We start from the raw sequence: 12,500 nt of genomic DNA on the forward strand, positions 1-12,500 counted from the left end.
TCTCTCTCTCTCTCTCTTTCTCTCTCTTCTCTCTCTCTCTTCTCTCTCTCTCTCTCTTCTCTCTCTCTCTCTCTCTCTCTCTCTTTCTCTAAACCTCTCTGAGTTAAAGTAGAGATAACCTTGGTTAAAATTTTACTCCAGTAAAAGTAAAAGTGCTCCCTGATTGGTGGATTGCTGTCTACTTAACTACAATACACATGCTGTAAGTTGTAGTATCATGTCCATGTCCTTAACATAGTCTCTTTGGTCTTTAGTGTGGAAATGAAAAGCTGGTCCAGCTGCCCCTTTACCCCCCCAGTTACTTGACTGAGTATGAAATGTGCCTTTGTGTTGCAGATTGATGACAAAGAGTTCGACATCCCTCAAGTGGACACGCCGCCGACATTAGAGAGCATCCTGAACGAGGTGAGCGATTCCACTGCTTTGTGATACTGGTCACACTGGGAAATAGTTAGTAGTTTAGTCCAATCAGCTCACACGAGGATATTTTAATAGGTTGATTTGAATTAAAGTGGAGTAAAGGACAGTAAACTATAAACCATGTGGCTCTTGGGTCCATGATTGGAGAACATTATTGTGCATTAGTGGTGTAACGGATCACAAAATTAACGGTTCGGATCACATGACGGTTCTTGAGTCACGGATCGGATCATTTTCCGGACCAGCAAAAAAAAAAAAAGGGGGGGAAGCACACAAATCTAATTTGCTTTCCATTTATTACAAGAAAAGTTACAGCAAGGAAACGCTGTGCATGCGATCTGCGTGATGCGGAATGTTTTTCTAGTTCTGCTGCTCCTCCACTAGCCATAGTTGTTGACTGATTAACACGTCCTGTACACGTGAAACACATGACTCTGTGTGTATTTACGAAATTACTAGAATGCAAAATCTGCAGGAAAATACTGTTATTCTGTCATCGTTAAAACATAAAAAAATTAATCCGCAGTAAAAAAACTGAGTGTGTGTGTGTGTGTGTGTGTGTGTGTGTGTAGCCAGAGGATGAGGATGAACCCTTTGTCCTGGAGGACACGTGCCTTTTGAACACAGAGAACATGGATGCACATTCCTGTGAGACGTCCTCCCTCGCCAGTTCAGACAGTGGAGACCGTGCACATCTAAAGAGGTTAAACACATCAAATAATATTTGTCTGACAGCCATGTCATGTGACTTGGACATGGAATATGACATGAATAAGAAATTGTGATACATTACAGTAGGACGTGAGAGATTAGTTCTGATTGTGCGTGTGTGCGTTTGCAGGAGGAGGAAGGCAGTGAAGACTAATGCAACTGTCCACGGCTCGGTTTTAAGACACAACGTGCTGAAAGGCATCTCGGCTCAGATCGTCTCCGCGGCTGTGAGCATCATTTCTTTTCACGGTTTTATTCTTGTGCTCGGTTTATTGTAGACTGCGAAAACGCTTTGTACAGTGTTTTCAAGTGCCGCATCACCATCTGGACCATTTCAGTAACATTTTCATCCTTCGTTTTAGTGGCATTTGTCTTTGGATTCAAAGGTCACACATTCAAATCCCAGCCACACCAAGCTGCCGCTCATGGGCCCCTGAGCAAGGCCCTTAACTGTACAACTGCTCAGTTGTATGAATGAAATACATTTTAGTTGATCTGGATAAGGCCATTTGCCAAATGCTATTAAATGTGAATGAACACACACACACACACACACACACACACACACACACATTTAAATAATAAATTTAGAACAAAATTTGAAAGACTGTAGCCTCTTTTTTTTTTTTCTATTTTAGATATAAATATATTTATTTATTTATTTTCCCTTCCAGGACAAAGTCGATGCAGGCTTGCCCACAGCAATCGTAAGCATTCACAATTCAGCCCATATTCCAACCCTTCGTTTTTTAAAATGATTCAGCGCTTCCTTTTCTTAATTGTGTGTGTGCGTGTGTGTGCGTGTGTGTGTGGGGGGGGTTGTTGTGTATGTTTTCAGACTGTGTCCAGTGTTATCGCTGTGGGAACGTCACATGGCCTTGCTCTGGTGTTTGGTAAGGATAAGTACAATATCATTTATTAGCAAAGGATTTATCCTATTATTATTTAAATCATTAGTTTATAATTGAATTGTTTTTTCGAAATCCACATCGTCATCACAAAAGACTACAAAGTGAAACCAAAAACTGGGCTTCATGCGTCGATAACGGTGTTTAGTTGGTCAGTTTATTTTTTTTAGTTTTTTACGCATACTAAACAAAGTCTGTTCATTCATCGTATTATTTTGCTTATCGGCCATCAAAAATGTCTTTTTTATAAAAAAATCCATGACTGAATAATATTTTTCTCTGCATATTTCGATTTAAATATGATTTAACGATATTTAGAGAGTGTATTTAATCCATGTTCCACACATTTAGTTGCAATGGCAATGAGCCAGTTATCTCATATTAATGAAAATATAAAGTTGAACCTCTGTATCTTCAGTGCCTGGCAGAAGTATTTCCCCACAGGCACATTTTCCCACATGGTTTGGTTGTAAAGTGTAGCGATCTTACTGGCTTTGGTTGGAAGAAAGAGGCAACAGATCAGTTCACCAATCAACAACTGTCTTTATTGTCCATACACTTTTGCCCCAATTCTTTCCTTTTCACACACACACACACACACACACACACACACACACACACACACACACACACACTCACACACACTCGCGGTTCTCTCCTATTTTTCAGCAGACTAACCGGCTACCTATACATGTCTTTACACACATGCAAAAACAGTAGTTTCCTCTGACTCCGCCCTCCATCCCCAAACCTGCGCTTGTCCACGCACCCATTCACCAATTAGCATCGGAATAAAAGTTGACGATGTGATGCATCTTTTAAAAAATGTCTGCATTGGATACAAGTTGGCATTTGTATAGTTTTTTAACATAACTGCATCTGTAAAAAAGATTTGTTTCTATATTATTATCAGTAGATGCACTATAGTTTAATTATTTAGAAAGTGGGCACTAATTTGTGACCAATATTTACCATGTAGATCGATTTCTCTTTCACATAGAATACAGATTAACATGGCAGAGGTAGAGCTGTAACTTCCTGCAGACAGAACAGGAAAAGAACGTCTGGTTTTGTTTAATCTTTTTTCTAATTTTAAATGAAGGTACATTTTTGATTTGCTGTCTGTCTGAACCAAAGAAATAAATTTTTCCAACCATTGTGTTGAATCAAACGGAAATCGGTTGTAATGGCATTGTTGCTGCCTCACAGTTCACACATTTCACCAATTTGACAGGATTTCCTGTGTAATTTTCTGTATCTCCCCTCAGTAGGTATGCTATGTTAAATGATTTTAGGATAAATGTGAAAAAATGTGGAAGGCACAAAAGGTTTTCATTCTAATTCGAAAATTCTACGAATTAATATTTCTTCCATTTCCACAATAAAACTTTTTCATTTACGCAACTTCATTGTTTTTTTTGACATTACATAGTCATGTGCTAGTTAAAGTCTAATCTAAAAGATAACAAACTTCACAGTTTATAATTAACCTTTGTGGACTGTCTTTCTGATTTGCCGTGTCCTGGGTGGACTGATCAGGAAAAGGTAAAGTAAAAAACCCCTCTGTGGTTGTTGTGTGGAAGCAGCAGCCGGTCTGTTCTGTCCATATGCTGAATGATGACTGTGGATTTGCAGCATGCTACATCACGCCTGTGTGTTTCTTTTAAAACAGTTTGGCCACAGGAAGTTTTTTGTTTTTGTTTTTGCTAATGATTGGCATGATTGTTGGCTGAACTTCTTGTTCGTTTCCACTCAGCACTTTGTCACAAGCATGATTCTCTTTGGAGATTTCAACCCGCTTCTTTCCTGTCCCCCCTCTTCTCCTGCAAGCTTGGGTAACATGCTGAGACGTGACGTGGGTTTTTTGTTAAAGCAGTGGTGAAACTTTGCACAGAGCTCTGCATTATGAGTATTATGGGTGCTTGCAGATCAGAACCAGGCGCTGAGGTTGTGCTTGGGTACCACAGCGACGGGGGCGGAGTACGGCGCAGTGTCAGCGCTCAGTATTAACCATGACTGCACACGTCTGCTTTGTGGCTTCGCTAAAGGACAGGTATATACACACACACACACACACACACACCCACACACACACACACACACACACACTCACACACACTCACACTCGCACAGTTAACTGGAACCTGTTCTGGTTTTTCTGCTTTCTGTTCCACATTTAAATTTATTCTATTTGATCAGATCACCATGTGGGATTTGGCGAATGGGAAGCTCCTGCGTACCATCACCGATGCCCACCCCCCCGGCACTGCCGTTTTGCACGTCAAGGTAGACGTTATTTAACCAGTTCGTTTACATGCTTGTTTTTTTTGTTTTTTTTTTTGTTGTTTTTCTACAACTGAGAAAAATGTAAATAAAAGGAACGAGAGCTTCTTTTTGATCTTCTTGTCCCTGTTTTCAGTTCACAGATCTGCCGACACTTGCCGTGTGTAACGACAGCGGCGGGTCGGTATTTGAGCTCTCGTTCAGGTGAGATATCCAGCTGGAAATTTGACACAGCAAAGCCTGGGCATAAAACTAGCAATATCTAAACAAAAACCACTAACTGTTGTCTGCTGGTGGTGTTTGGGGTGAACATGGACCCAAAATGGTCATTTAGTAAATGTGCTGTGCTGTAAGCTGTCAAGTCAAGTCAAAAGTCAAAAGTCTCAAGTCAAAAGTCAAAAGTCTCAAGTCAAAAGTCAAAAGTCTCAAGTCAAAAGTCAAGTCAAGGTGCTTTATGTTTGTCACATGTACGTTACAGCACAGTGAAATTTGTTCTCGTATATCCCAGTGATTTTAGGATGTTGGGGTCAAAGCACAGGGTCAGCCATGATACAGGAGCACAGAGGGTTAAGGGCCATGCTCAAGAGTAGCAGTTGTCGATAACCAGGCCTCGAACCCCCAATCAATTGATCATTAACTTAGAGCCTCAATCACTGACATGCCACTTCCTCTAAGAACATACAGCAAGAACATATCGCACAGCCAATCAACATATACCAAGATCCAGGTATACACAGACCAGCTCACGTGTGTTGCATCTTATCCAATCCAATGCCTTTATGTCAATTTCCACTTCTTTCTTTCTTTCTTTCTTTCTTTCTTTCTTTCTTTCTTTCTTTCTTTCTTTCTTTCTTTCTTTCTTTCTTTCTTTCTTTCTTTCTTTCTTTCTTTCTTTCTTTCTTTCTCTATCCATTGCTCTTGTTCTGTCACTGTTATGCTCTCAATCTTTCTTTCTTTCTTTCTTTCTTTCTTTCTTTCTTTCTTTCTTTCTTTCTTTCTTTCTTTCACCCTATTTATCACTTTTTATATCTTTCTCTCTCTTTATATATCTATCTCACTGTCAAGCTATTACTCTTGCTGTCTTGCGCTCTCATATTTTGATCTGTTTTTCTCTTTCTCTCTCATACGCTAACTTTATTTCTCTCTCCCTCCCTCCCTCCCTCCCTCTCTCTCTCTCCCTCCCTCTCTCTCTCTCCCTCCCCCTCTCTCTCTCTCTCTCTCTCTCTCTCTCTCTCTCTCTCTCTCTCTCTCTCTCTCTCTCTCTTTGTTACAGTATGAGATGGCCATTTTTTTGCCAGCAGGAGGCAGTAAAGTTTCATTTAAAATAAGCCCTCATTTTAAGAGTGACAAAGCCACATGTCGTATTCATCATGTTCATGTTTTTGTCTGCTGTTACAGTTTGCTGCTTTGAGTACAATTTTCTCATACTGACCACTCAAATCCTCAGAGATACAGAATTATTGCTCTTCACAAAGAGGCCTTGGCTCTAAGAAGATCAGTAGCACCCTGAAATTGAGTTACAGTGCAGTGGTCAGGGTCATACAGAGGTTTTCCAAGACGGATTCCACTCAAACAGACCTCACAAGTGTCCATCAAAGAAGTTGAGTTCTCATGCGGTTAAAAAAACATGAGTGCTGCAGAATTGCTTTAGAGGTTGCAGAAGCAGAAGGTCAACTTGTCAGTGCTCAGACCAAACGCCTCACACTGCAACAAGTCGGTTTGCAGGCTGTCGTCCCAGTATTAAGCCTCTTCTGAAGCTGCTCACAAGAAAGAGAATGGTTTTCTGAATAGCAACCTGTCCAAGAGCATGAATTACTGGAACAATGTCCTGTGGTCTGATGAGAATAAGATAAACTTGTTTGGCTCAGATGGTGTCCAGCATGTGTGGTGACACCCTGGGGAGGAGAACCAAGAAAATTGTGTCTTGCCTAAAGTCAAGCATGGTGGTGGTAGCATTATGGTCTGGGGCTGCATGAGTGCGGCTCTTACTGAGGAAGCTGAAGGTGATGGAGTGGCTCGGTATCTCTCCAGACCTGAACCCTATTGAGCACCTGTGGGGTACCAGCAGCACCGTAACTCATTATTGAGGAGTGGAAGCAACAGCAACAGCCTGTAAAATGAATATGAAAATAATACTATGAGAATCATATCAGCTCAGAGATGTGATTTGTACAACTACAACTTTTTATTCAGCATTTAAAAAAAAAAAAATTTCAATAATGTCTTAAAATAATATCTTTTTTAAGGATAGCCGTATTAAAATGATTGGCCTAAGTTTTGTTAGAATACGTGCTGCTGTGTTTGACTCACCTTTTTTGTGTGTGTGTGTGTGTGTGTGTGTGAAGCTGCTGAATGATGGTCCTGCTGCTAGTCATTTACCCGATCACTGCTATCACACAGAGTAATGGGTTTGACTGCAGACAGCTGAAAGCCTTGATGATTTTATTTGTCCTCTCGCTCTCATTTTGCCTCACGCCCTCTCTCCTTTCGCTTTTTTTTTAATCTCTCTTTTTCTCAGCAGGAGGGTAATGGGGATGAGGACGTGTGAGTCTCGGTGTTTGTTCAGCGGCAGTAAGGGGGAGGTGTGCTGCGTTGAGCCGCTGCATGCAGCCCCTGAGCTTAAAGACCATCCTATCACTCACTACTGCCTGCTGGCCATGGCCTCGCTCACCAAGGTCTCTTTCAGACACACACAAACACACACACACACACACACACACACACACACACACACACACACACACACACACACATTATTTTTGCAATACTTTATACTTTTCACTGTACTACACATTATGTATATTACTTTAATTTGAAAAGACAATAAAAATGGTAAAATTGCTATTAATAAATATTTATTACTTATTGGATATACATTTTTGATAGTGTTTGAGTGGGCGTGTCTTTGAGAGTGTGAGTGGGCGTGTCTTAGATTGTGAGTGGGTATGTCTTTGAGAGTGTGAGTGGGCGTGTCTTAGATTGTGAGTGGGCGTGTCTTAGATTGTGAGTGGGCGTGTCTTAGATTGTGAGTGGGCGTGCGTGAGTGGGCATGTCTTTGAGAGTGTGAGTGAGCGTGTCTTTGAGATTGTGAGTTGGCGTGCATAAGTGGGCATGTCTTTGAGAGTGTGAGTGGGCGTGTCTTTGAGCGTGTGAGTGGGCGTGTCTTTGAGATTGTGAATAGGCGTGCGTGAGTGGGCATGTCTGAGAGTGTGAGTGGGCGTGTCTTTGAGATTGTGAGTTGGCGTGCGTAAGTGGGCGTGTCTTTGAGAGTGTGAGTGGGCGTGTCTTTGAGAGTGTGAGTGGGCGTGTCTTTGAGAGTGTGAGTGGGCATGTCTTTGAGAGTGTGAGTGGGCATGTATGATAGTGTGAGTGGGCGTGTCCCTGTGAGTGGGCGTGTCCCTGTGAGTGGGCCTGCGTGAGTGGGCGTGTCTAAGAGTGTGTGAGTGTATGTGAGTGTGTGTCTTTGATAAAACATGAGTGGGCATGTTTTTGATAGTGCACTTTGTAGGAAAGGTACGAGGTTCTAAATCGCTTTTAGAGTCACAAAACTCTAAAAGCGATGTGTTTGATGTGAATTGTAGCTTTTTATCTTTAGTGAATTTGTTATAATCGTCGAATACACCGTGCCCTCCAATAATATCGGCCCCCTTGTTGGATATGAGTGAAGAAGGCTGTGATAAATTGTTTTGATTGTCTTTTGTATATATACATATTTTTAAAAAAATCAACTGCTTAAACATTAAGAAAATCGAAAAGATGATGAATACGGACGGCACGTAAACCAGCACCTGCTGATATTTCATTTCACATTCTGCTTACTTCATTAAGCCCCCAGATATGCTTACACACACCATCTCAGATTTCTCCTCCACATTAACACCTGCACTGACTGAGAACACTGTTAATGAAGGAGTCACACACACACACACTCTCTGTCTCAATCTCTGTCTTTCTGTCTCACTCTCTCTTTCTGTCTCTCTCTGTTTCAGATTCTAGTGATTGGACTGAAGCCGTCTCTAAAGGTCTGGATGACTTTTCCATATGGCAAGGTATTGTTCAGCCTAATCACCATTAGGTGTGTGTGTGTGTGTGTGTGTGTGTGTGTGTGTGTGTGTGTGTGTGTGTGAGAACTGGGTAATAAAACACACACCTTTTAGTGTGATTTTGAAGTGCAACCTGCACTGAAAGACTCCACTTTTCCCCTTTCTATCGCTTTCATTCACTCCAGTCTTTTCCTTTTTTTTTTGCATTCTCAGTCGTTTTTTTTCCTCTTTCCATCAGACGAAGCCACCCGAGAGCACAATGCGTGCTGACACATTTCTCATTCTCTCTGCATCATCGTCTCTCTCAGCTGTAGAGCTCTGCGGAGAGGCGTAATTATTTTCTTCAATAGGTCTTTTTTCTCTTGTTCGTTCGTTCTTTCCCGCCATTAGACTGCCAGAGACGGGCGAAGCCACGGTGCTTGATCTGAACGCGTATGTCTGCCGGTATCGAAGCGATAAGTGGCGTCCAGTCAGAATGGTTTCCTTGGTTTTTTCCGTGCACTGATTGTTCCTGGAAAAAAAAAGTTTTCTTGAATTCATACATGTTACAGTACCCATGCATTTGCATATGCCTCTTTTTGCGTATTCGCGTTTAGCTCACGGTTAAAAGGGCTACATTTTTATCTTGTGTTTTCTCTTTCTGTACTTTGGTTTGACAGTCAGTTTGTTGCTTTTAAAACCTTTTTTTTATTTTTATGTGTGTAGACAGATCCTGCCAGCGTGCCCCAGTTGGCATGGCAGTTTGTAGCTGCACAGAAAGCAGTGAACCCCATCCTCGCCTTCTGTAGAGGAGACACCGTCCACTTCCTGCTGGTAAGAATAACGAGCAGTACATTTTATATACCCGGGATGAAAAAAAAAAAAAACTGATTCTAGTATACACAGTGAATATCTGTTTAAAGGTTTGGCTTCAGTGAACCGAATCTCAGTATCTGATTCATTTTTTTGTGGTTTTATCACTCTTCAGTGTTTCCTCAAGCAGGAATAATACACACACTCATTCCTTTCAAGCCTCAAACAGATATCTGGTTATCCTGTAGATACACTCACTACATAGTGTGGAATATAGTATAATATTATAATGTCATAAAACCTGTGTAGTTCCTTAGGTGGCCAATAGAACAGCCACCATTTCAGAGCAGTGGTGGACTGTATTATTGAAGAAAATGAAATTCATTACTATACTTAAGTAGCTTTTTCACGTGTCTGTAATTCACTCAAGTATTTCCATTTGGGGAGACTTTTACTTTAACTTCACTACATGTCAAAGTCAAATATCCCACTTTTTTACTCAAATAAATTTTGTGAAATGAGTCGTTCCTTTTTATTTATGAGTGAACAGCAAGTTACCAAACAGGGTTGAGCTCACACTGTTTTAAACTTGTTTTGACTGGCGCTTGGTGGCATCTACTGATCACCAACATACAGTTCAGCATCAAGCAAGCAGAACATTTAGAGAGGAATAAATGATGTAAGAAACTCCTGACTCAAAAGTTTCCACAACACCCGTGGCCTCATTTGAGTGATTTTATTTAAGTCGTTTTTAATCGCGTGATAATTTGAAGAGATATCAGTCAGTGTTTGAATCATTAATATAATTATTATTAGATCAGTGTGCTGAGAGTAAAATTTGTCTTTTCACTTAAATACTGAGTTTATTAAGTTAACAGTATTGTGACAAAAATGATAATAGGAACATTATAGCAATAATAAATCATAGTACTTTGGATACTACTAACTGGTACATTTGAAGGCAAATACTTATGTACTTTTACTAAAGTTTAAAGGGACACTTTTACTAGGGTAATAATTAACCTACTGTATCTCTACTGTAACTCAACTACATGGTAGTGCGTCTATCACTGTTCAGTGCAACTGTTCTGGTTGAGAAAACAAATTGTCACATTAATTTCTGTATCAGCCAAAATGAAAAAGAAAAAAAAAGTAACAATTTATTTGAAAGAGTAATAAGAATGAGAATAAACTGCAAACTTTCCATTAAATCTTATCACAGCATTAAAGTGCAGAAAAAGTCAACTGGAAAGTCTACTGGAAAAAAAGTCAAAAATGCACTTCACAAGCTCAAGATCAAAAATTCATCCCAGTTGAAAGGGATCTGTCCATAGTGATACACTTCAACACACATGCTATTACTGAAACTGTAGCATGTTCATGGAGGATTTGATTGACAGGTCTGTGTGTGCGTGTTTGCAGGTGAAAAAGGACGAATCTGGAACTGTCCATGTCATTAAACAGCGACAGCTCCAACTCAACTGTGACCTTATCAGTCTGACAGTGAGTACATCCCTCCCGGCTTTCGCCTCTGTGATCGAATTCACACATTAAACCCATCTCACACACACACACACACACACACACACACACACACACAAACACACAACTGAATCTGTTCCAAATAGTGCGCTGTGAACGATTCTGTTCTGTTTAGAAATCAAAATCCTTCACCAGCCAACACAGCGAGTGTCTCTGGTGATTTTACGCTTTTCCATTATCGTGTTTTTTATGGAAATGGGTGGCCGATGTATTAAAAACGATCCATGACAACTGTTTTAAACGTGGAATTGTAACTGTATATAGTTTTATGCACATTCAATGGAAATCCAATGTAAAAAAAAATAGTTTTTCCTTCAGTCCTATGAGCCTCTGTTCTGTCTCCCTCAGTGGATGAATCCTCGCACGCTGGTGTTGATGGACAGCGGAGAGAAGCTGCATGTGGTGGATCGGCCCAGTCAGGAGGAGCTGGAGACTCAGGACCTGGCCGAGGTGCAGCTCGTCTACAACAGCAGTCACTTTAAATCTCTTGCTACAGGGGGCAACGTCAGCCAAGCCCTGGTGAGTTACACCCATCAAGTGACGAGTTTGATCAGCTCTAAATTTACCAAGGGCTGAAATTATTACGCTTCTCACATTGGACTAAAGCGATAACGTTATCAATAGGAGCAATGCATCTTAGAGGTGTGCTCCAGACTCTTTAGCTCCGCCCACGGCACGCCTTTAGGTGCTCGTAAGAGAAGTGTAAAGCTGTAGCTTTCTTTTATGAATAAAAAAATAATAACAATTCTCCAGAGATATGAAGGATACAGGACTACTCTAGTCAGCTGGCATCCCGGGACCAGATTTTAAATAGATTTTGTGTAAAATGTCAGGCATGTCTATATGATCATGTATAAACTATATGTACTCTTATTATTCTGCAGGCTTTGGTGGGAGAGAAGGCGTGTTATCAGTCCGTGTGCAGCTACGGAGGCCAGATCGTCTACCTGGGAACAAAAGTAATGCGGTGCAACTGATAACTTTGACCTATTAGTGGTGAGGGGGCAGGACTATTAACACCAGCCACTCATTAAGCGCCCCCTTTTTCTTCTTTAACAATTTTGGTTATGATGTTGTTCTGTATGAGGAGCACGCGTGCTGTTTGTGCGTGTAGTAGGTAGAAAATCCAAGCTAAATGAAGGGGGAAGGCGGTGGTTTCTGGCTGACTTCTCCATCACGTCTCGCTGAGCTTTTGGCGCACGGCACTGCAATTATGCTAATTCGACAGCACGCATAATGTGAATCGTGTGAATATTCATCAAGGTCTGCTCGCCTTGCTGCCCTCCGTGAACTGCCACTTACCCGAGAGGGAGCGAAACAGGGAGAAAGAGAACGAGTGTTTCTTGTTAAAGTGTCAGTTGGTCACCGTAATCGAAATGTGCAGTGTAGAGACGCTCGTATTGACTCGTAATTGCTCAACCTGATTGCTTTATCGCGGTTTCCAATATTATCATGAAATTGTATTGAAGGTACTCTATTAACCCTAAATGAGGAATAACATTCAGAGCAACATTACCAATTACGTTTCTTCGATCTTTGGAGCCATTGACGTTTCCAGTGCTTTTTTTCTTTTTCAATTCGTCAGAAATAATGCTCCCTCACACCACATCCTTTTCCTAACTGACACAGGAACACACAGGTGGTAATAATATTGTATTGTGAATGCTGAAAACCAGTGCATTTTATTCTAGCAGGTTTTCTTTTGCCGCCTTGCAGTTCTTTGTTTGTCTTGGCTTAAACACACTGCGAAGTAGCGTCTTAATTGCCACCTGTACCAGTCTCATTTTCATTTGCATTTAAT

At 41.0% G+C, this 12,500-nt stretch overlaps 1 protein-coding gene across 2 annotated transcripts in view; it reads left to right on the forward strand.

Annotated features, from left to right (window-relative positions):
- Nucleotides 1–297: 297 nt before the first annotated feature.
- vps8 (VPS8 subunit of CORVET complex) overlaps nucleotides 298–12,500 on the forward strand; it is a 117,834-nt gene continuing 105,631 nt past the window's right edge. Inside the window, exons 1-14 of one of the 2 annotated variants that reach the window (XM_083522945.1) lie at nucleotides 298–405; nucleotides 993–1,123; nucleotides 1,262–1,358; nucleotides 1,806–1,838; nucleotides 1,970–2,024; nucleotides 3,968–4,092; nucleotides 4,239–4,325; nucleotides 4,459–4,526; nucleotides 6,844–6,997; nucleotides 8,312–8,371; nucleotides 9,071–9,178; nucleotides 10,580–10,660; nucleotides 11,048–11,218; nucleotides 11,584–11,658. In XM_083522945.1, the coding sequence (XP_083379071.1) occupies nucleotides 313–405; nucleotides 993–1,123; nucleotides 1,262–1,358; nucleotides 1,806–1,838; nucleotides 1,970–2,024; nucleotides 3,968–4,092; nucleotides 4,239–4,325; nucleotides 4,459–4,526; nucleotides 6,844–6,997; nucleotides 8,312–8,371; nucleotides 9,071–9,178; nucleotides 10,580–10,660; nucleotides 11,048–11,218; nucleotides 11,584–11,658 (1,338 nt within the window). In that variant the 5' untranslated portion in view covers nucleotides 298–312. Of the gene's footprint in view, nucleotides 406–992; nucleotides 1,124–1,261; nucleotides 1,359–1,805; nucleotides 1,839–1,969; nucleotides 2,035–3,967; nucleotides 4,093–4,238; nucleotides 4,326–4,458; nucleotides 4,527–6,843; nucleotides 6,998–8,311; nucleotides 8,372–9,070; nucleotides 9,179–10,579; nucleotides 10,661–11,047; nucleotides 11,219–11,583; nucleotides 11,659–12,500 lie in introns of both variants that reach the window. The other variant, XM_083522946.1, reaches the window with a different exon arrangement.

This window comes from Silurus aristotelis (genome assembly GCF_946808225.1).
Source record: "Silurus aristotelis genome assembly, chromosome: 20".
NCBI classification, from domain to species: Eukaryota; Metazoa; Chordata; class Actinopteri; order Siluriformes; family Siluridae; genus Silurus; species Silurus aristotelis.